The 26,184-nt window shown below is 35.1% G+C and overlaps 1 protein-coding gene across 2 annotated transcripts; it reads right to left on the reverse strand.

The window, feature by feature from the left end:
• Positions 1-26,184, reverse strand: LOC123533773 (microsomal glutathione S-transferase 3-like). 2 transcript variants are annotated; one of them, XM_045315627.2, is made up of 7 exons: positions 26,027-26,184; positions 18,816-18,966; positions 14,417-14,484; positions 10,530-10,587; positions 4,175-4,247; positions 3,199-3,315; positions 1-1,792 (listed from the first exon to the last, which is right to left on the reverse strand). In XM_045315627.2, the coding sequence occupies exons 2-6, from the start codon at positions 18,951-18,953 to the stop codon at positions 3,203-3,205; spliced, it is 450 nt and encodes a 149-aa protein (XP_045171562.1). In that variant the 5' UTR covers positions 18,954-18,966; positions 26,027-26,184; the 3' UTR covers positions 1-1,792; positions 3,199-3,202. The 2 variants fall into 2 exon arrangements, with proteins under 2 accessions (XP_045171562.1, XP_053376308.1); XM_053520333.1 differs by lacking the exon at positions 26,027-26,184 and adding an exon at positions 19,484-19,656.

Here is a 26,184-nt window from a genome sequence, read left to right on the forward strand (position 1 = left end):
TTTACAACACTGACTTTATTTTATTACCCTGAATACTGTTTACAATTGTCATACTAGAGGTCTTGTATATAATGCTGGTAATACATCAGTATATTTAAAACAAGAGCTGTCTCCACAGGATGACACATGCCCCCGATGGCACTTTGAATGAATAGTTATGGCCGATGTTAGAGTTTAGGACCTTTGACCTACGGAGCTGGGTCTTGCGCACGACACGTCGTCTTACTGTGTCACACATTCATGCGTAGTTATTTTAAAATCCATGCATGAATGACAATGATATGGACCGGACACACCCATCAATGCACTATCATGAAAAATGACCTTTAATGTCTAAGTGTGACCTTGACCTTTGAGCTACGGACATGGGTCTTACCCGCGACACGTCGTCTTACTGTGGTACACATTCATGCCAAGTTATTTGAAAATCCATCCATCGATGACAAAGATATGGACCGGACACACCCATCAATGCACTATCCTTTAACGTCTAAGTGTGACCTTGACCTTTGAGCTACGGACCTGGGTCTTGCGTGCGACACGTCGTCTTACTGTGCTACACATTCATGCCAAGTTATTTGAAAATCCATCCATCGATGACAAAGATATGAACCGTACACGCCCATCAATGCACTATCCTTTTATGTCTAACTGTGACCTTGACCTTTGACCTACGGACCTGGGTCTTGCGCGCGACACGTCGTCTTACTGTGGTACACATTCATGCCAAGTTATTTGAAAATCCATCCATCGATGACAAAGATATGGACCGGACACGAAAATTGCGGACAGACCGACAGACGGTTCAAAAACTATATGCCTCCCTTCGGGGGCATAAAAACAAACTTTTCAACAAGCTAAAATTTAAACAATATTCATATTGAAACCATAAAAATGAACATGCTGCAGCATCGTCAGTTGAAATGGTACTCAAAATTCACTATAAAGAATGATAATAGAAATGACCTGAAGATCTGTAACAATTTGGATACCAGTAAAACATTTAATGTTACAAATCTGAATGTAAATGATAACTTATTGCCCTACATATACATAGTTCTTTGTGCTTTTGCAAATTTGAAAATAGTTCCCCATTAAGGGACATACCTAATCTAATATTTAGTACATGATTTAATAAAAAAAAACATGTTTACAAATATCCTGTTTAAAAAGCATATAAAATTTAAGTTGTTTCCCAAGCAGACCTAAATTGATATTCCCCGTTTAGTGGGGATCCAGTCTCACCTTGATCTAATAATTATTCTATGTCAACATAAAATCAGTTTGAACATATAGTTTCTTAGTAAATGTAAGACAAAATATGTAAACATCTATGAAATACGAAGATTTTGTAGCAAAAAAAGAACAGGACAACTTCACAAATACTTTAACCAGGATAAATCAATTCTTATATATAACATTTTGTTCTTAAACTACTTTGCTAAAAATGTGCTTATCAACATGCATATGAATCATTTTCGAAGCAAAAGCTATCATTTCCTACTTTGCGCTAAGCTAGTAATAAGTATCAAAATTTCAATGAAATTACAATTATAGTGCCAAAAAATGTGTGTAAGATTACTTTCAGTTTCCCCGTTTTGCTCTTTGCTCATAAACTGAATGAGAAACCTTTATAAAGGCTATAAAAACATTATATATATCACCAAAAATATTCATATTTTGTGAACTGCAAAATAAATGAAAAAGTATATGAATGCATAATAATTATTTATTACAGTAAATCAACGTGGTTTCTTGGGTACTTGTGATACATTCGGTGGTAATCTTGGCCCTGAAACATATACAGCAAAAGAAATAAGCAGCTGTAGTACTGTCGTGTTACACAAATAATAAATATTCCTACCAGGTATTTATCTATGCACCAATATGACACCAGTTAGAAGGAACAATGAACTAACTGATGGTTAAAATATTGGGGAGAAGTTATTTTATTTATTGAAATGCCAATTTTCAACATCAATTGAAAATTTTATTTCTTTATAGTGATGTCTGATACAGTACACATAAAATTATGTCAAAATTTCAGCATATATATGATGGATCTGAATTTGTCTTATCAGATGAAACATTTTCTGATATCATACAATATGTATGTATTTGGCCACTATATCATAGTCCCATACGTTTTCCCCACAGTTATCTAATTATAACTGGGGATTATATATTTATCAATGGCTCTAAAAGTAGGGCTATTTGCAAGCGGAAGTTTTAACTTCATGGAAGCATTTCAGAAGTCGTAAAAACAACATGTATTAAAATCAAGACTTTGTTTTAACACGCAGTTTTAGATGTTGTATATAAGCACTAAACATTGGATTTGTAAACTGGTTTTCATAATTTAAAGGTCCATTACTAACGGAAAGTGAGTAGGCAATTTTTTTCATAGCCAGTGCATAGACTTCTGCAAGACACTAAATAATGAAGATTGGCAGGTCAAAATTTACAGAAGGTCTTTGGAACTCAAAGAAATGTATGTGTATTATGTTGAAATTTCAATGAATCGACAGAATGACCCCCCAGGTCTTTTTAACCTGCTTCATACTTCATAGAAAAATAATTGTACATATACTGCGATTTATTTCGAATTTCTACATACCAACTTTCATTTTCCAATAAAATGAAATAGTTTCTGTGCTTTTTAAAAGAAATTAAAATGTTCACTTTCCTTAGTATTGGACCTTTAAAACTTTAGGTTCTATCTCTTGCAACTAAAACTTTCAAATGTTACTAGGAAAAATGAGTTCTTGTGAACAAGCATGTTTTATCAAACTTTAATATATTGTTTAGCTGTTTCCAATTTCCAATGTATCAAACTTATCATTATTTGTGACCTTGAACCTGTGTCTTATATACCTAATCCTGCCTTGCTGAATGGTTTGTAAAGTTAGTATAAACTGCCTCTATGTACAGCAGTGTTAACGTTTTAACCACCTTTGCTCTAGGTGAGATAGGATCTTAAAACATGGAAAAATTATGTTTACACTGACATCAAATGTTTTACGTACGGCATATTACTCTTAAATGACAGCTTAGATCAAATGCAGCAAATTCTCTATAGAACCCAGAAAAGGCTTGCATTCAAGATAAGGTAGCGAGACTAACACAAAGGGTAAAATCTAAAATCCTTTACTAATCATTATAATGTCTTGTCTTTGTGACAAAATGTACCATAATTACCAGTTTAGTTTTTGCATGGCCACCATCCCAGCTGATGGAATGCAAGTGAAACAGATCCTCCAAGTAAGACTAGTGTTGCGAGATGACCAAATCCTCCCCAACGTCTCTTCTCTGGATCTTATATATAGAAAACAGAAAGACTTTTCACAATAGTTCAAAAGCCAAAGTTTTATACTGTTTTCATCCTCACAAATTGCTAATATTTAAAACATTACATTGTACTGCCTAGTGAATGATGTTCCATCACAATTTCTAAGGAAAATTGTCAATATTTTAAAAGACTAAAACACATCTGGTTACCAATGCCTAAAATTGTTTAGGGTAATGCATAAAAAATTAGTAGGTAGGGTTAAAGTAGTCTTATTTTTAACAACATATCAGAAATATTATTGTTACATTAGTCAGAAACTAGAATCGATTGTTATAGAAACCACAGGTGCTAGACACATAATCAAATATTTTACTTAATGGGCCTATATATGTATATAAGAGATTCACTTATATACATTATATAGGCCCATTAAGTAAAATATTTGATTATGTGTCTAGCACCTGTGATAGAAACCACTGATACTCCCTTCTTGCTTACTTACTAAAATTTTGCTACAAAATCGAAAAAAGCTGATGGGTATTGGCTAAGTATATTTAGGTTACCCTAACAATTTAAGGCCTCACACTGAATTTTTTATTTTCACATGCCATTAAAAATATTATACTTAAATGTATATGTTCTGATAATATTTTGTAACATTAAATATGATAGGACTTCTGATAGAAAACGCTGAACAATTTGATTATATGCAAAGATAATGGCAAAAATCATACAAATCGAAAATTACATAATGTTTATGAGGCAAATAAAATATTTTCCACAAAACTTGTCTTTTAGTAATAAATCTTGCAATAATCTACTATGAATAATATTATGTGTAATATAAAAGGATAACAATGTTATATGGAAAAAATAGTTACTTACCACCAGTATAGTAACCCAAGGCATACGCTACTCTACCCACTAAGCCAAAAACACCTGCTGCCGCTGAACATTTCTAACAGGGTGAAAAGATATATAATTTTATATAAATTTACATGTATATGCACTCTAAACAGGAAAGGTATAGGATAGACTTTACAAATACCAACAAGAGCAGTGTGAGACACAGCCATATCCCTCACCACTGTGATTATAGTGGAATAGGGGGTTTAAAACAGTAATTCAAGTTCTGGTTTTGTCAAATGTCTAAATAGATCTTATGCATAACTCTATGGTTAGGAAAGCAATACTTTCAATATTGCACATTTCCTCACATACAGTCTGAACCGTTATTAAACAATGATTTAAGTAATATTTTCTACTATGTTATTCAATATATAAACCTTTGACAAACATATGAGAAAACAGTTATTGAAAATAGGATTTAACAGGAAATTAATGAGTTTCATTTTCAAAACAGACAACATGGAAGCCATATTATAAACAAAGACATGGACCTTTAAGGAAGTTCAAATTAAGGTTTTGCACATTCAGTCATTACCATCTACTGAATAATACAACTAAGCACTTCATCTCCTTGCCATCTATCATTATATAAAGTTTCATTATACTTTCTTCAGTAGTTTTAAGGGTATTGTCCAGACAACAGAAAATTATGTACAACTCCATATATTAATGCTTGTGTCAACGAAATCACTTCATTGGTTTTACAATTATTGTCTGACAAAAATGTAAAGTTCGAAAAAATGTGAAACTTAAACTAGATGTGTGTCCATAGGACAAAGGTGCCCCCCTCCTGCCACTGTAACATGGTTTTATTACTCAGGTTAAATAATTTTCAAGATGTCTGCAACACAAACTTAAGAACCTTATGTGTATTTTTCACTTAGTTAGCCCTAACTCTGGCCTAGCTGAGTAAAATCCTAAAGAGAACACTTCACAGGCATTAAAACAATCCTCTAATGTTTTATAATTCTAGGTCAAGTACATTTTAACATAATGTTTCACAAACTTTTTTTTTTGAGTAAGTCTCGACAAGAAGTCTGGTCTTGTGTAATGAAAAATCTCAAAAACAATAAGTCAGGGGTCATAACTCCTACAATACTGAATGAATCCAGACACAAACCCCAGGTGCACAACTGCACATGCTGACCAACATTCCTGTAAACTTTGGTGACTCTAGGTCGAATACTTTTGGAGCTACGCACGACAAAACACTAAAATGACCAATTTTTACAAAGTCAGAGGCCATAACTCCTACACAACAGGATAAATCCGGACGCGAAACCCCAGGTGCACAACTACACATGCTTACCAACATTCCTGTAAAGTTTTGTGACTTTAGGTCAAATACTTTTGGAGCTAGGCGCGACACAACACTAAAATGACCAATTTTTACAAAGTCAGAGGCCATAACTCCTACAATACTGAATGAATCCGGACGCGAAATCCCAGGTGCACAACTACACATGCTGACCAACATTCCTGTAAAGTTTTGTGACTCTACGTCAAATACTTTCGGAGCTAGGCGCGACACAACACTAAAATGACCAATTTTTACAAAGTCAGAGGCCATAACTCCTACAAAACTGAATAAATCCAGACGCGAAACCCCAGGTGTACAACTACACATGCTGACCAACATTCCTGTAAAGTTTTGTGACTTTAGGTCAAATACTTTTGGAGCTAGGCGCAACACAACACTAAAATGACCAATTTTTACAAAGTCAGGGGCCATAACTCCTACATGACTGAATGAATCCGGACGCAAAACCCCAGGTGCACAACTACACATGCTGACCAACATTCCTGTAAAGTTTTGTGGCTCTAGGTCAAATACTTTTGGAGCTAGACACGACACAACATTTTCAGAAGGACGGACGGAGGAGGGACGGATGGACAAGAGCAAACCTATATGCCCCTACCACTCATGGGGGAGGGGGGGCAGAAAAATAATACTTTCCTCATATACTTAATATTTTTATGTAAAAGGAATTAATTTACACATGCATACACATTCATGTATTTGAATTTTAATCCCCACTTATTTTAGTTTAAAAATACATGTAGTTTGCTTTGCTGTGTTTCTTGATATCACACTGGCCATAGTTTTCGCAGAAGCGGTGGTTCCAACTGCGGCGGTGGAGGATTAGTCGCAGAAGCGGTGGAGAAATATGGCCGACTGACTACATTTATGCTGTCATCGGTACGTTTTCTAATGACCTTTTCACGTTTGACTGAAAACAACCAGTGAGACAGGAGCCCACATTGTGTACTCTTCCAACCAAAAACACTTGTCCAGTGCAATTCTTTGTCATTAATTCATTAATGTAAACACTTAGTTCGCACACTGGGGGGGGGGGGGGTATTCTGTAACATATGTGACAGTTTTCAGAGGAGAATGGAGTTTTTGTCTTTCATTTATTGTAACATTTCTTTCTGCTTGTCTGTTGTTAGTACTCTGTTTCTCCATTTATATTTCAATGTTAACTTTGCCTTAGAATCATCAAGATAAAACATTACTGAAGATAAGGCCATGAATGTGGCGTATGACGTTAACAGGCTTTTCCTTTGATTTGACCTGGTGACCTAGTTTTTAAACCCACATGACAAAGTTTCGAACTTGACCTTGAGATTATTAAGATAAAAATTCCATGCACTGTGAGTGTGCCTAATCACGTGATCGTGCTACGTCATTTTGAGCTCAAAAGTGAAAGTAGAAAGGTAAACAAACATTGAAAATCAGGGCGTAAGTTTTTTAATCTATATATTGTGTTTATATCATGCACATGATTCGAAACCTATTTGAAAGTGATATCCCCGGCAGGGCTCCGGAAATTTTGAGAACTCAATCGGTCCAAAACGAAAATCCTGACATCGGCACTACCCCACCCACCGCATTACCAATATACCATATTTGTAGAATGTGATAATAAGCATGTCATGCATTAAAACTGAGTTACCGGTCAACACGAGTTACTATACAATGAAGACAGTTATTCAGTGTTAAGTGTGTTCGTTACTTTGTTTAAATTTCGATGTTTTTCCGAGAAAATACTTGCAAGGATAAAATTACCGAGGCATACACCGTGTATCTAACTAGTCTAAAGGCTGATCACTACCAAATAGAATGTAAGCCTCCGCAGGTCTAGTCACAAGTAGTCCAAATATAAATAGTACTAATCTTTTTTCCTTTCCTACTGCATTTTCTCGGCAGCAACGTGCTTACTTTTACCCTACCGCGTTTCAGTATGTATCACTTTGCATTCTAATGAAATCGGCATGTTCCTATCGCATGCTAGATAAAAATGGCGGCGTAAGAATTTAATGTCACGAAAAGAGAAATTGAAAGAAGCGAAAAGTAGTAAATTCAGCGGGTTGTATTTAACAAACTGTAGTTTTCTTATATAAAAGTTAACACCCCCTTTTCTTTTTGATTTCTAAAGAAGCGATCTAGTTCTTTATGGGAATATAAGTCTCTGAAAATCTGATATGCTAGAAAATGTCGAAACACCGTTATGAAGTGAGTAGATTTTAATATGAAATAAAAAACAGCTGGATTTAGTGGTGTTCAGCCTAAAAGCCAACGCACGTGACTTCGGTACCGTATACATGGCAGATAATTTGTGACGTTTCCTCATTCTTTGACGAATTTTATAAAATACAATGCGTCAAATTGAATTACACAACACATATTCTCTCCTATACATCCTCAGTATTTTAAGAATACTCTGCCGCGGACCGAATGTGTACGCTGAAATCGAATTCCCCGCATGTGTAGTATCATTTTGTCACGCGGGTTGGCCACGGATATTTCATTTCACTGACGTTGTACTTCAATAAGCAACTACATTTTATTAAGTTATATGTTCTCTTCCTATGTAAACAAAATTTCGTTTTTTTTAAAGACCGATTTGATAAACAGTGCCACTCTGGTTTTCTTTACACCCTATCATTCGTGTTTGTCAGTCCATTTTTTTTTTCTTTCTTTTTTTTTGTACAGTCGGGTTGCAAAGACGATTTTCTGCACTTGTCCAGAACTTGTCAACTGGAGCCCCAACAAATGTATCATGTAATTTTTACAAACAAGTAATTATAAAAATTATATAGGTTTCCTGTGTGATGTCTCATTAAATGCAGTGACCATTTGTTTTTTACCCGTGATCAAACATAGCCTTTTGAAATAAACCATCCGTCGGATTCTAAATAAAAGAAGTGGATCCCCGTCGAAAGGATTTGGATCCAGTCAGAAACATCTGGAAACCAGTCAAAAATGTTTAATTCATTGCAGTCGGCTGTCTGCAAACATTAAAGGATGTGCCGCACGAGCACTGATTGCGTCACGTGCTAATTACGGACCGATTATCAAGGTGACAATCAGACCGTTTGACACGTTTATTGATTATCTGAGGGTGCGACCAACAATTTCCTGCTTGGCAGTTGATCGTGTATTGAGATTTCAGACCGAAATTTATACTTTTCTCCATTTTTACGGGACCGACTTTTTTCGTTTTTTCACTTCACGAATCGGTCTGAAAAGTCAAAAATCGGTCCAAAACCGACAAACCGGCAAATTTCCGAAGCCCTGATCCCCGGTACTATGATTTCCCCACCAAAAGCTTTTCGTTTTAATGCTATACCTGTTCAACTGACTTGCACACTGAGCGCATACTGTCGAAAGTGGTTGAACAGGACTTAAAATGAGGTTTTGGCGGGACAATTGTAGTACCGTGGGTAGCACTTTCAAATAGGTTTCGAATGATGTACATGATATTAACACAATATACTGAATAATAAAACTTACGCCCTGATTTATAATTTTTGTTTAAGTTTCCACTTTCACTTTCGGTCTCAAAATGATGTAGCGCGATCATGTGATTGGGCACACATATGCAAGTTTGTATCAAATCCAAGCATAAATGAAACTTTATATGGCTGAGAGGGCCAGAATAGAAAATTTGCCCCTTTCAGGGGTAGTATCTCTTGAACATATGATGGAATCTAGCTGGTTTCCAATAGGAACCGAGATCTTATTGTGACTTAATTTGTGTGTAAGTGTGGTAAAAGTCGCAAGTAAAATGTCACTGCTATCATGTTCATAAGGTTAACATTTTGGCTCCTTCAGGGATTAAAATCTGTTGAAAAACAAGGTCTCTACCGTGATCAAAAGAAATTGTGGACGGACGAAGGGCAATCAAATAATCTCATCTTGTCACTAAGAAAAATCTAAACTTTTTCCTCGACACTTTCAGATTCTGTGGTAAAAATCTAAAAATAAAAGGATATTGTTGAAGAAGAGGTAAATTAGCCTACAGCTGCCTACTTGTAAAAAGTCTTAACTCCAGTAACACAGCTGCTCAATGGAATTTTGTTAAGGTATGCAATGTCATATTTATTCTAAACTTTCAGTTTCTGTTGCTATCTAATGTCAAAGTGATTTCATGGCCCTACCAAATCAAATTCTGGGAAAATGCTGTTTACTCCAATTTAAAGTCAATAGCGAACATTAAAGAAACGAGATCCACCGTAATGCGTTGCAACTGTACCCACGGCACACTGCATTGGAATGGTTTTTGGTCGATCATTTTGTATGCTTGAAATGAAAAATCATCGACTACGAAGAAAAAGCTTTTGCTTGACAGTGTCAAACTTACATTTTGATGCAAACGTGCTCAGGGATCGTTTTGTACAAGATTTTACCATTTCTGATAGAAATTCTACAAAAACGGCAGTCCCTCGTCAAACTGTACAGAAGTGTTTACATTAATGACAAAGAACTGCACTGAACAAGTGTTTGTGGCTGGAAGAATACACGTGCGCTCCTGTCTCACTGGTTGTTTTGAGTCAAACGTGAAACACTCTTTAGAAAAAGCGTAAATATAGTCAGTCAGCCATATTTCTCTTGATATGAACTTAATGTGGATTAACTCTAGCAACACATTTATAAACTTATGAAAACTCCTCAGAAAAGGTTGTTCACTAGCAACAAAACAGAATTATTCCATACTGTCAAAAAGTCTTCAGAGTCGGCTGTTTTGACCAATTTTGTTCAGTCAAAAGACAAGGCTATTTTTGTGCCCATGAATTGACACTTCTGACTGAATCCCAACACTTCTAAATAGACATCATTTCTGGACTTAACTTCAGAGCTTACAACTTTGTTAATACTTTCCAAGTTGCTTTGAAAATGAGCCACATGTGCATGTTTGTACACATATTACGTTGGGCACAGAAGGGTATTTGGGTAGAACCACCAGCGTTCTATAGCCCAACACTGTGACTGTATTTATGATCATTATAATCATGTTATGTTAAGTCAGTTACAACATGTACTCACTGGGTACTGAAGTCCACTTGTCATGAGTAAAAACAGGAAGAAGGAGCTGCCTTCCACACTGAAAATAAATGTAAACATCAGTGCCTAGCATGTAAAATAATGTCTAAACTTCAAACTCGAGACACTGTACTGAAAGTGTAAATGGTTTTATCGCATAGTGCGGCAGTTTTCCTTTGATCTTTGCAGTATGTTAAACATGGTAACACACATTATTACTACAAAATCTGTGCTGAAATTTACAAAACTGTTACGATATATATCAACACAGAAATCTCAATAGAGTTTCATTAGAAAAAAAACTGTTGCGATATATATCAGCACAGTAAAACTGTTCCGATATATATCGCAACACTTTTTCTCTGTTGAGGTCCTATCAAGGGAGTAAAAAAATTTCCTTTCAAAGAAAAGATGACTTTAGCTCCAATTTACAGTTCACAGAGAAAGAATTGTCACAAACACCTACATTTATAAAGTAAAAGAATAAATAAACTAGAATATTTCAAAAACTTGATAGTTATTGCCAAGTTCAGAAATACATGAAATATATGAAATTCTGAGATTTCTCAAATGTTTCTTTTTCTTTGATTTTTTTTACAAACAAAACAACAAGTTTTACAATATGTCTGGCCAATGAAATGCAAACATTTAAAACCAATGCAGAAATCTGTTGGGTACTTTTATCTGGGGAACATTTTTTTCTAAAACAGAAGTTTTAGTGTTTCAGTCAGCGAGGCGCAGAAAGGGAATCAAAAGAATAAAAATAATAATAAACAAATTTAAATGAAAATAATATACTCTATAATTTTTAATGATAAACTGTGCGATAAAACAGTTATAATATGTAATGCTCTTGTGTTACCAGGATATATCAGAGCTAGGGGTACAATGAGGGTATTTTTCTCTTCACATATCTGTGCAGAGAAAAATACCCTCATTGTACCCCTAGCTCTGATATATCCTGGTAACACACTCTCACACATACTATAACTATTACTTATCTAGAGAAGTGTGAACGTTGGTTCATATGCTGCTTATACATGTAAATGGACGAGAAGGCGAGATAAAATTGCATATCTCCTGTTAAAATAACATAATTTTATTTGGTTAATTGCCATATCAGAAAGTAGGATATAAACCTGAATGCCACACATTATCATACTTTCTTTACCGATTTCATGGGGCGTTTTAACAGGACAGAAAATTGAGAAATTAAAGCGCTCATGCACTAGCTGTTATTACTATTAAATTTTACATATGCAAGTCCCATGTTAAAGCTTAGACGTATTACTGCCCCAAAATGGATAATTCAGAAGGAAATGATGTCAACATGATCAAACATCGCTAACATTCCCTCGTATTTCATGAACATTTAATAATGTTGGAAAATATATTCCTTTTTTTTTTGTTTTTACACATTTCGTGCTACCTGAACAGCGTTACCGCATGTTCTTTTCATGTTAAAACATTATGCAGAATCCCTCGGGATACGTTGGTAATTCCTCGCCCTGACGGGCTCAGGCACCAACTAATCCCTCAAAATTCTGCAGATGTTATAATATGAAACTAACATGCGTTATCCCTATATTATCAACAAGAGGACCATGATGGTCCTGAATCGCTCACCTCTTCCCACATGACCCAGTTGATAAACATTCAGACCAACTTTCATACAGATCCCACGAAAAATATGGCCTCCAGAGAGGTCACAACGTTTTTTCATTATTTGACCTACTGACCTGCTTTTTGAAGGCACGTGACCCACTTTCGAACTTGATCTAGATATCATCAAGATGAACATTCTGACCAATTTTCATGAAGATCCATTCATAAATATGGCCTCTAGAGATGTCACAAGGTTTTTCTATTTTTAGACCTACTGACCTAGTTTTTGACCGCACATGACCCTGTTTCGAACTTGACCTAGATATCATCAAGATGAACATTCAGACCAACTTTCATACAGATCCCATGAAAAATATGGCCTTTAGAGAGGTCACAAGGTTTTTCTATTATTTGACCTACTGACCTAGTTTTTGATGGCATGTGACCCACTTTCGAACTTGACCTAGATATCATCAAGATGAGCATTCAGACCAACTTTCATACAGATCCCATGAAAAATATAGCCTCTAGAGAGGTCACAAGGTTTTTCTATTATTTGACCTACTGACCTAGTTTTTGAGGGCACGTAACCCACTTTCGAACTTGACCTAGATATCATCAAGGTGAACATTCTGACCAATTTTCATGAAGATCTCATGAAATATATGGCCTCTAGAGTGGTCACAAGGTTTTTCTATTTTTAGACCTACTGACCTAGTTTTTGACCGCACGTGACCCAGTTTCGAACTTGACCTAGATATCATCAAGATGAACATTCAGACCAACTTTCATACAGATCCCATGAAAAATATGGCCTTTAGAGAGGTCACAAGGTTTTTCTATTATTTGACCTACTGACCTAGTTTTTGATGGCACGTGACCCAGTTTCGAACTTGACCTAGATATCATCAAGGTGAACGTTCTGACCAATTTTCATGAAGATCTTGTGAAATATATGGCCTCTAGAGAGGTCACAAGGTTTTTCTATTTTTAGACCTACTGACCTAGTTTTTGATGGCACGTGACCCAGTTTCAAACTTGACCTAGATATCATCAAGGTGAACATTCTGGCCAATTTTCATGAAGATCTTGTGAAATATATGGCCTCTAGAGAGGTCACAAGGTTTTTCTATTTTTAGACCTACTGACCTAGTTTTTGACGGCACTTGACCCAGTTTCGAACTTGACCTAGATATCATCAAGATGAACATTCTGACCAACTTTCATAAAGATCCCACAAAAAATGTGACCTCTAGAGTGGTCACAAGCAAAAGTTTACGGACGGACGCACGGACGACGGACGACGCGTGATCACAAAAGCTCACCTTGTCACTATGTGACAGGTGAGCTAAAAACATGATGACATGGAAATCAGCTGAACCAATGGATGCTCCCGAGAGTTTAGTCATGTAGCTTGCTTTAAAGATGTGCCTAGTGTGAATTGATTCTGCAATTTCAATTGATGTAGATACCGGTATTTCATGCCCCCAGTTCATGATAGTATGTCCCTTTTTGGAATACAGTCTGGCTTTAAAAGCCATAATACTCAATATTCTACATATGTTATATCACAGTCCTGTTTCTCTTACGATCTTTGAAGGAGTGTCTCATGACAGGTTTTCTTTTTGGTTTTTACTTCCTTAAATGTGCACCTGTCTTGATTTCTTAGATCAATGTTACAGAAGAAGTATATGAATAGCAAATGGATCACTTGAGCATCACAATAGGGCTTACACCTGGTTATAGCATGATAGGTCATCCAAAATAAACATTAAGGTGCCATTACCCATTTAACAGGACAAATCTGACCATATATAAAACTAACCCTGGCACTACACATTTGTACAAAGTTTGGTTGAAGTCCTATTTGTAATTTCAGAGAGGTAGCCTGGACAAACTTGTCTAGCAAATGGACAGATGGATGGACAGACTAACAGACAAGACGGCATCAATATATCTCCCAACATACATGGCAAAAATGACGACAACGGCTATCACTCAGCAATAAATAATTTGATAGGGACATTCTTGTTGGTATTGGAGCCTCTTGTTTAGTTTTAACAAATATAGCCCAGGCAAGGGTGTTGGAATGGATGCACAGTCCCACTGGATGAAGCAGTGACTAAAATCCTCCCAAAAATTCCACATGTAATATTCCATGACTTATCTACATATAAGATCAATAAAACCTTTTCCATGAACATAAAACGTAACAAAAATTTTCCCACTGCATATTCATGAATATCTTTGGCATGAAAGTATTTGGTCTGATAAAAAAAACTTACGTGTTTTGATGCACTCTCTGGATGCAGTTGAAGATATGATTTGGCTCAGGATGGTACATCTGTGGGATCTAAAATACACAGAGTACATAACATTACATAATATCATACAAGTAGTGTCACTGTGTCCGTGGTGCAATTATTTTTATTATATGTTCTAAAAATAAAATAACCTAAATTTCATTGGTCGAAACCGCTCATCTTTCAAAATATGTTTCCTGTTTAATGGTTGGTGGGTTTTCCCCATGAAACATAACTTTCTAACAAGAGCACCGCCTTGCGGGTGCTGACGCTCATCTGATTTTTTTTGTATAATAGAAATATTGTCCTACCCATGATTTTCTAAGTCTAAAAAGGGCCATCATTCTTGCAAAAAGCAGGATAGAGTTATGTTTCTTGATGTACAGTGTCCACTTATGATGGTGAAAAACTGTTGCAAGTTTTAAAGCAATAGCTTTGATAGTTTATGAGAAAAGTTGACTTAAACATAATATTCAACCAAGAAAATGATTTTTCTAAGTCCAAAAGGGGCAATAATTATTGCAAAAAGCAGGATGGAGTTATGTTGCTTGCTGTACAGGGTCAGCTTATGATGGTGAACAACAGTTGCAAGTTTTAAAGCAATAGCTTTGATGGTTTAAGAGAAAAAGTTGACCTAAACATAAAACTTAACCAAGAAATCTGATATTTTCTAAGTCCAAAAGGGGCCATCATTCTTGCAAAAAGCAGGATGGAGTTATGTTTCTTGCTGTACAGGGTCAGCTTATGATGGTGAACAAGTGTTGCAAGTTTTAAAGCAATAGCTTTGATAGTTTAGGATAAAAGTTGACCTAAACATAAAATTTAACCAAGAAAACTGATTTTCTAAGTCCAAAAGGGGCAATAATTCTTGCAAAAAGCAAGATGGAGTTATGTTTCTTGATGTACAGGGTCTGCTTATGATGGTGAACAAGTATTCCAAGTTTCAAAGCAATAGCTTTGATAGTGTAGGAGAAAAGTTGACCTAAACATAAAACTTAACCAAGAAATCTGATATTTTCTAAGTACAAAAGAGGCCATAAATCTTGCAAAATGCAAGATGGAGTTATGTTTCTTGCTATACAGGGTCAGCTTATGATGGTGAACAAGTATTCCAAGTTTCAAAGCAATAGCTTTGATAGTTTAGGAGAAAAGCTGACCTAAACATAAAACTTAACCAAGCAACGCCGACGCAGACGCCGACGCCGACGCCGACACCGACGCCGACGCCGACAACCGCTCAAGTGATGACAATAACTCATCATTTTTTTTCAAAAAATCAGATGAGCTAAAAATAGACTGGAAGTTACATTAAGTATGTTGAAACAAATATTTGTTACTTATTCATAAACCTGAACCCAGTTAATAAAACATCGCCTCGGTCAATACTGCACTCTTCCGGTGAATATCACATCATATCCAATGGCTCAAGAGTCAATAACTATATATTAATCATTATGAAAATTATATGTATGCTCATTCAAACCTAATTACACAATAAGTATTATGTCTAGGATTGTTTCATTATAAAGCAATGTAGATCCAAGGTACACCACCTACAAAATATCGCCAAATGCGAAAAAAAAGTTTGTTTTGTAAACAGAAAAACAAAGAAACAAAGACAGTCAACAATTAGCCTCAGTCAAAGTTATGATATTATAACGAATGATGATGTAAAGTAACGTCTCTCTGCCGTCTGCCGATAAATATTTAGAGATGTCATCACAGGTTAAAATTTGTGAAGTAGTGAAAAAGCAGATTTCCCAACGTCAATGGGTTTAACGTTACCAGTAGAAGTTGTTATAGATCTCAATAAGTATGCAAAATTGTTTTATATATTTTTCATAGATCAAGTACTTGAATATAAAACAATGTCTTCTATCAAACTATACCTTGCTCAGTGATTGACTTCACAATGTCAAAAACAAAAGAAATATATGCAAAATCTCTGTAAATCCAAGCAGTAAGGGTTTGGGTCATTTTTAAAGAGTATATCAGTGATGCAACAGCGGGCTGTTAACCAAACCAGTCTTCCTCCATGGATTCAGGACTAGTACTAATCCATTCCCTGCTTCACTTGAATAAGAGGTGAGGACAAATGATTTCCTTATCAAATAGTCATGGAGCATATGGCTCACCTGGGGAGTGCAGTCCAATGACCCATAGATCTGTGCTCTCCCTATAGAGATAAGTTGGCAGGCTCTTCACATATACTAAATGCTTATACAAAAATATATAATGTACATACACTGTAGTTGAAAGGGATGACATTTTATCTACCTTGTATGATTATGATCTAGCTATAAAATATGATTGATAGTAAGTGTTGGAAGATTATATGAAATATCAAGTGTACCAGTAATCACTATATATACTGTGATAAGAGGTAATCAATCTACTGAAAAATGTAGACATGTAGGCATTATATACCCAGATAAAACTTAGACAAGTTTCAGCTGATTCATATATGTGAAAATCAGAAGAATTTGGCTAATGTCACAAAATTTTGATTTTAAGAAAGTTTTTCTTTCAATGCAATAGATAGTGACCATGTTACTGAAATAAAACAAGAGGGCCAAGATGGCCATAAGTCGCTCACCTGAGTAACAAATAATAACAGTGTAAACATGTTTTACCTAGTGATTTCATGGAGACAAATATTCTGACCAATTTTCATTAAGATTGGACCAAAAAACGTGGCCTCTTGTGTGTAAACAAGTTTATTCTTTGATTTGACCCGGTGATCTAGTTTTTGACCCTACATGACCCAGATAAAAATTTAGGATATTTCATGCACACAAACATTCTGACCAAGTTTCATGCACATCAAATGAACAAGAGTGTTACCAAGCTTTTCTTTTGATTTGAACGGGTGATCTAGTTTTTGACCCCATATGACCCAGTTTCGATATTAGCCTAAGAATCATCAAGATAAATATTCTGACCAAGTTTCATGAAAATAGAGTCATAAATGTGGCCTCAAGAGTGTTAACAGGCTTTTCCTTTGATCTGACTGGGTGACCTAGTTTTTGACCCCATATGACCCAGTTTCGAATCTGGCCTAGAAATCATCAAGATAAACATTCAGACCAAGTTTCATGAAGATAGGGTCATAAATGTGGCCTCTAGGTTGTTAACAAGCTTTTCCTTTGTTTTGACCTGATGACCTAGTTTTTGACCCGGCATAACCCAGTTTCAATCCAGGCCTAGAAATCATCAAGATAATCATTCTGTGCAAGTTTGTATCAAATCAAGGCATAAATGAAACCTCTAAATGGCTGAAAGGGCCAAACAAGAAAATTTTGCCCCTTTCAGGGGCAGTAACTCCAGAACCCATGATGGAATCTAGCCGGTTTTCAAAAGGAACTGAGATCTTATTGTGACTTAAGTTGTATGTGAGTGTGGTTAAAATCAAATATAAAATGTCTCTTCTATCCTGTTCACAAGGTAAAAATTAACACATTTTGGCTCTTTCAGGGACCGTAACTCCGGAACCTATGATTGGATCTGATAGATTTGTCATGGAATCCAAGATTTATTGTTGTTGAAGATATTTTGCAAGTTTGTATCAAATCAAACCATAAATGAAGTCTTTATATGGCTGCAAAAGCCAAAATAGCAAATTTTGGCCCTTTAAGGGGCCATAACTCTGGAACCCATGATGGGATCTAGCCAGTTTTCGAAAGGAACCAAGATATTATGCCAATACAAGTTGTGTGCAAGTTTGATTAAAGTTGATTGCAAAATGTGGTCCCTATCATGTTCACAAGCCCAAAATGGCAAATTTTGGCCCTTTAAAGGGCCATAACTCTGGAACCCATGATGGGATCTGGCCAGTTTTCGAAGTTTTCAAAGGAAATCGAGATATTATGCCATTACAAGTTGTGTGCAAGTTTGATTAAAATTGATTGAAAAATGCGGTCTCTATCGTGTTCACAAGCAAAAGAATAGCAAATTTTGGCCCTTTAAGGCGCCATAACTCTGGAACCCATGATGGGATCTGGCCAGTTTTCAAAAGGAACCAAGATATTATGCCAATACAAGTTGTGTGCAAGTGTGATTAAAGTTGATTGCAAAATGTGGTCTCTATCATGTTCATAAGCCAAAAATAGCAAATTCTGGCCCTTTAAAGGGCCATAACTCTGGAACCCATGACGGATCTGGCCAGTTTTCGAAAGGAACCGAGATATTATGCCATTACAAGTTGTGTGCAAGTTTGATTAAAATTGATTGAAACATGCAGTCTCTATTGTGTTCACAAGAAATTGTGAACGGACGACGGACGGACGGATGGACGACGGACAAAATGCGATCACAAAAGCTCATCCTGTCACTATGTGACAGGTGAGCTAAAATAAATAGCAACAGAAATGCGATGCCTCACCTTCACTTCGTACTGTTTTCTGGCCTTGCCTACATTCATTGCCATCCATATGTTCAAAACTACACTGCCAACTCCAGTCAATACAACATAACCGTAATCCTCTGGCAAACTTTCAACGAACTTTGACATGCCAGCCATTGTCACAGATAAGCTGAAAAGGAGTTTTTCATGTGAACAGAAACCAGAGTACTGTCATTTTAGAAAACATTGCAAATAAAAAAATATTAAGATTTTCAAGCTGCGATTTTGAGGCCAAATGTAATTTCATCAATTTTCATACCCACAATCTGTACATGTATAATTTGAAAAGTCTAAATTTATATTCTGTAAACATACCACTTTCTTTGACCCAATTCTGATAATCTGTGAAAGTTTAGGGGCTCCTGGCTCATTCCCCATAAATCGGATTGCTTATTTTATGATCTGGTATTTTATAGTTTTTTTTTAACTGCAGACATTACCGAACACAAATATGGGGCATTTCCAAACATTCTGATATCAGTGTTATGCATTTTAGAGTTCTTTATTTTAAATCTTTTCAGACATACATAATGTGAACAACTTATAAGTACATTATTCATTTGATATACTTCATTTGATACTAAACAAACATAAAATCAACCAAACCATGCAGCACAGTATGCGCCGTATACAGTGCATACGCATACCTGGATTTTATTGTTCCTTCTCAAGGGAAGGAACACTTATGGTGAACGTGTCACACTTGACTGAGCAGGTACTGGATACAAGGGTATCATCAAAGGCATCCGAATTCCAGTAGGGTGCCGCCATCTTGGACTCATGCATATTCATTACAAATAGCCTCTTTGCCAGGGTGTATTTACGCATCTTTAAGCCAATCTTTAGACTAAAGTTTAGTGAAATACAACTACGTAATAACAGGTCTTCAAGAAACAATAATATAGTTAAAATCATATAACTCCTAAATCTAACTTGTCATAATGAAGAATGGAGATTATTTAAATGAGTACGCATCATCTAAAAATAGACTCCCGTCAAAAATATCGTCTGCTATTATTCTGCTTGGTTTCATTTTCTTCTAGCTTAACTTCTACGGTCCCAGACGGCCGTATTTCGTTCTGGAGCTGGAAGTATCAATCATGCGATGCAATTAAGCAAGGCGTTTGGGAGCACTTTTCTGTCCATGTATTGCTATGTGAAACTTTAAATTTACAAAGAGGCTAACATACGGCCAAATTCCGATCTGTGCCACTCCACTAGGGAAGATTCCCGAAATTTTGATAGAATGATGGTCTTTATTATTTATTGTCCGCTGATACAATATTTAAGTAGAAGGTGTTTGATTAGTATTAGATCTATAAGTTAAAATATATGTTTGTGCGAAATAACTTTAAATGTTTTTAAATAGATCTAGATAAGAATGCACGTAAACTAACAAAGCATATTTTTCATTATTGTTTTATTAAACATCTGTAACAGGATGCTAAAAACAGATCCCTTAAAAAGAATATTTAATATGCGCTAGAAGGAACCTTTTGGTAAGCTAAATCTTGTAAATGACTTGAACATCGATTATTCATTTTGAAAGCATTCCCGAATTATGTACAGGTGCGTCACTCTCCATGTGTTCATCGCTATTATTAGACATTTGCGAATTAAGACGATCAATTTTTTTCAAGGGGACCGTCTCAACATGATAATTTTAATTTATGTTTGGTAGGAAAACATTACTATAATGATGGTAAGGTCTGTTTAATAATGTCACCGAACAGGATAAGATTTGGATTTGTCTTTCCTTCCGTCTGTTTACCAGAGAAATGTTTTGTTATACGTATCGCAAAAAGTAATCTAGCGTCATAACACTTTCCTGAAATGTTCTCTAGCTAATATTATAATTTTAATTGCGCATCTGCGACAAAGTTGAAAAGATGAGCTTGTCTGATCGCAATTTATCCGTATTCCATCGTCGTCGTCGTCCGACATGAAAAAATCTAAACTGGGTCAGCTGGGATCAAAATGTAGGTCAGTAGGTAAATCATTGTGAAAACTGTAGAAAACGTAATAGCTTGCGTCTCCATTCCTCTGTTGTTATTATTATTATTATACCAGATTTATATAGCGCCCTTTTCATGATCAATTTCACGTTCAAAGGCGCTTTACATACGCGCTTTATTATACGCCCAAGGGGACGTATTTTAGGATACCACAAGTGTTCATCTGGCCGTCTGTCAGTCTGTGTGTCCGTCTGTCCGTTAGTAATTTCGTGTCGACTCCACTCTGTAACTCGTGAACCCCTCACAGGATCTTAAACAAACTTGATACAAATGTTCTCCACATCAAGACGACGTGCAGAGCATTTGTATCAAGTGGTTCGCTTTAAGGTCAAGGTCACACTAAGGCGTCCAGGTCATATGACTTTGTTTCGTGTCCGCTCTGTAACTCTTGATCTGTTTAAGGGATTTTAAAGAAACTTTACACAAATGTCCACCACATCGAGACGACAAGCAGTTCGCATGTTTTGGATGTCTAGCTACAAGGTCAATGTCAAACTTTGGGGCCAAAGGTTATATAACTTTGTTTTGAGTGCGATGTGTAACTCTTGAACTGCTTGAAGGATTTTAAAGAAACTTGGCACAAATGTTCACCACATTGAGACGACGTGCAGATCGCATGGCTCGCTTCAATACTTTTGGCGATATGTGTAGCATAACTTCTCTCTGATGGACAGAAACACAGAACAAGAGCTGTCCTTATGACAGCGCGCTCGACTTTTCTCAGTGCTTGACTCTGAATTAAAGCTTTCCCAATAAAAATATTCAAAGTTCAAACGGGACATAACTCTGTCAAAATTCAAAGCAGAGTAATGGGGATTGTTTCTTCACGTGTAGACTTTGATAGTAAAAAAGTGTTTTAAATTTTCAAGTCAGAACCTTTAATAGTAACAGAGATATTTGATTTCATCAAAAATTTAACAAATAATACTAAGTGACAAGGGGGCATGATTTTGTCAAATTTCAAATCAGAGTTATGGCTAACTTATGGGGATAGTTTTTCCTGGTGTAGACTTCGATAGTATATAGCTAATTTAAGTCTTAAGACAAAAGCTTTGATAGTAACAGAGATATTTGACTTTATCAAAAACCAAAAATTCTAAGTTAAAAATGGGCATAATTTTATCAAAATTCAAATCAGAGTTATGGGGATTGTTTCTCCGGGTGAAGCCTTTGATGGTAAATAAGTATTTAAAGTTTCAAGTCAATAGCTTTGATAGTAACAGAAATATTTGACTTTATCAAAAGTTTTAACCGAAAATTCTAAATCAAAAAGGGGCATAATTTTGTCAAAATTCAAATCAGAGTTATAGGGATTGTTTCTTCTGGTATAGACTCCGATAGTCAATAACTATTTAAAGTTTCAAGTCAACAGCTTTGACAGTAACAGAGATATTTGACTTTATAAAAAAACTTTAACCAAAAGTTCTAAATCAAAAAGGGGCATAATTTTGTCAAAATTCAAATCAGAGTAATAAAGACTGTTTTTCCTGGTGTAGACTTCGATAGTAAATAACTATTTTAAGTTGCATATCTATAGCTTTGACAGTAACAGAGATATTTGACTTGATCAAAAACTTTAACCAGATTTTCTAAGTTAAAAAGGGGCATAATTCTATCAAAAATCAAACAGAGTTATGAAGATTATTTTCCCTGGTGAAGACTTTGATAGTAAATAACTAGTTTAAGTTTCAAATCAATAACTTTGATAGTAACAGAGATATTTGATTTTATAAAAAACTTTAAACAAAAATTCTAAATCAAAAATGGGCATAATTTTGTCAAAATTCAAACCAGAGTAATGAAGATAGTTTTTCCTGGTGTAGACCAAAGAAGATTTTTTATAGCTCTTTGTGTAGACTTCGATAGTAAATAACTATTTTAAGTTTCAGGTCAATAGCTTTGATAATAAAACTGAGGTATTTGACTTTATCAAAAACTTTAACCAGATATTATTAGTTAAAAGGGGGCATAATGCTATCAAAATTCAAATCAGAGTTATGAGGATTATTTCTCCTGGGGTAGACTTTGATAGTAAATAACTATTATAAGTTTCAAGTCATTAGCTTTGATAGTAACAGAGATATTTGACTTTATCAAAAACTTCAACCAACGGCGACGCCGACGTCGGAACGAGTGCAATAGCTCTTCTTTTTCTTCGAAAAGTCGAGATAAAAACAGGCACATCCGAATTTTTATCACCTACCGCATACTGATGATATAATAACCCAAACCCTATTTTCTTTATAAACTCTTTTTCCTACCGCGCATAATATAATCTAATTATGTTGAGACGGCCCCCTTGAAAAATCTATCGTCTTAGGTGTCCACAGTCTACGTAGACTTAATTCGCAAATGTCTATTAGTTAAAACATCGTGCAGACATTTCGGACTGGCACATAGAATTGATGACTGCTAGTATTGCATTTGCACATGCTAATCTGACAAAAAAGAAGTACCTGGGTTATGGGTATAAGGGTGTAAAGAAAGTTCGTCCCGGTTAAACAAATGGCAATATTATTTTACCGAGATGTTAAAACAGGAAGGTTCATAACATTCACTTAAAGATTACCAATGATCGTTTTGGGTTTTACTATTGGACGTAAAAATATTGTTTGTTTCCAGTATCCTGACCTATCCTAAATGTTTGGCCCGACCCTAAATGTTTTTATGGCCTTGGATAATTTTTTTTTAACTTTAACAAAAAGTTGCAAAACTGCATTTTTTATGCTTTAAACATTGTCAGTGATGTTAGAAATCAACTTTCTGATGCTCTAAAAGCATATTTCCCTTACTTGTATTCATTTTTTGACACAAAAATAATTTGCAAAAATTCCCACTTAATAAAAAAAAACATACCTACCTTAATTTTTTTTGAGCATGTTACCACAAACAAACAATTTTTTTAGGCCTTAAATAAGTTGAGATGAAAACTGCATTTTTCACTAAAATGTATGGGAGTAGGCCACTTCCATACTTAATAGTACACATATTTTGTAATATATTTAGAAGTTATTTGTTCAGTTATACAATATAGTAGTTGAATTTGTACTGTGCAAATAATAATTCAGATCTGACATAAAATGTCTGTGTTAGAATCAATGAAAGAAGAAACGCTTGTTTATTTTCAAAAGTTGAAAATTTCTGAACTTAGTAAATAGAACGATATGTTTTTTTCTCCAATAAGAAAATCTGAAATTAACCAAATTACTTCAACGTATTAGCATTTAATACGACAGAAAACTATACAAGGTCTTAGTTTCCATGTTTTTGATATGATGATTCACTTTTCTATTTGGAACGAAATTTCCTTGCACACTATATATTATATATTGTGCGTTTATTCGACCTGACGGGGCCGAGTTAATCTCTGACTTATGCAAATAATTAATCTCAAAAAACGAGCAAAATAGGTAGAGCAATATAATTGTTTAATTCCGAAATCATTCGGTAACCGACGACTAAAATTCAACGGTCACGGAATAACAAGAAAAAGATATCCTGCACAATAATGCAGCGGATGGACTGTCGGGAAACCCCGCCCCGCCAGTTCGATTTAAACGCTATTTAAATAGCACGTATCATTACGTCACTCTCAATGCGCTCATCCCTATTATCAGTGACAAAGCATTCATGGTACAAAGAAGAATTGCATTTGCCCTTTTCTAATCACATAAAAAATGAATGGCCAGTGAGGCAAAATTTGTTTATATTTAAAGCACTGAAATGAAACAGTTTTAATGTTTGGTACTTTTGACCATATGATCTATTTCTAAAGGACATGATTTATGTTTAATGTTGTAACTCTCTTTTGCAATGTACATAGTCATGATAGTGATATATATTAATTAACCCATGCATAAAATATTTCTAATGTAAATGTAACGTTCTATTCTATTTGAAAATAGTGGAAATAAAGAATATCTATCTATCTATCTATCTATCTATCTGTATAAAATTAAATACGAGACTTTTCCCAGTATTTTTAGTAAAAAGGAAAAATGCTCATGTCATGAAATGTTTTATCTAACAATTAATGAAATGAGACAGTTTAAATATGAACATCTGCATCATTTAAAAGTACACGAGAATCGTCTGACTTTGAATAAATAGAGACAAAAGTTAAAAATTAAAGAAATAAACGGGTTGCATATATTTCAAGCTACTTCAAGTAATGAGTGAAGCTGCACGACAAACTTTTCAAACTTATTTTCCACGATGTTATCTGATAATGATATTAAGAAATTGTACTTTCTTAACAATCACTGTTTTACACTGACAGAAAATGACAAAAGATAAAGAAGGATTCTGATGAATTAATTTTGTATTTATAAACTTTTACACCGACAATTATCTTGGAAGTTAATATAAATATGTAGAAAAATATATAATGTTTTTGAACACTCATTCTGACAGATACTGGTTGTTTATTGTTTGATACAGCTTAAATACAATTTAAATGTTATCAATAGTCACTTCAAACTGTCGACTGAAACCAATGTACTCTAATACACAACTGTCAACAAGTGGCTTCGTTGTATTATCTCTGGTGAAATTGTCACCGAGATCGACCTCGCAACATTTTTATTGGCCCGAGTTGGCTCACATTCTGATGAGCTTTTGTTTCAACTAAACAAAAAACGTTTTTGCAATACTATAGTAGTCGCAACTTGACCACGATGGTTGACCTTAGGCTGATTATTCATATCGATTATTTCATTATCGAAATCAAGGGTGCTTAGGGTAGCCGTGTATTTTTATATGGAATTTGTTTGTATACAGTGCAGTATCAACGTATATATACTTACATTAAAAAAATCAGTTAAAACCTTTCAATACAATAATTTTACACAAATTTATATTTCCTTTTTCTCGTGCAGCTCGTTTTTTTCTCGTGCAGCTCGTTTTTTACGTACACTCCTTTTCAATAATAGGCTGTGCCTCATTATGTATTATAATGCAAATGTCAACCATCGGGGTCAAGTTGCGTCCACTATATAATGTCAGTCAAATTCCCATTCCACTATCCGAAATCTCTGTACCATGAATGTTCGTTACAAGATATAATAGCGACATTTATTCAGGAATGTGCAATAATTACTTCCTTAATATTATTTATGAATATTAACGAGATTCTAGATACAAATAAATATGCCACAAGAAAAATGTAAATCTTACCTGACTTCTAACTTCTGAATCCGAAAGTGGAAAAACCTGTTTCAAACCCTACTGTAATACTTTAAAACCTGATAATATTGTGTGAAACCAACCGCTTTCTGAAGGCTATAAATACCAATTACCACTCGGCTATAAATATCAATTACCACCCCGAGGGT

This window comes from Mercenaria mercenaria, chromosome 12, assembly GCF_021730395.1.
Source record: "Mercenaria mercenaria strain notata chromosome 12, MADL_Memer_1, whole genome shotgun sequence".
Classification (NCBI taxonomy): domain Eukaryota; kingdom Metazoa; phylum Mollusca; class Bivalvia; order Venerida; family Veneridae; genus Mercenaria; species Mercenaria mercenaria.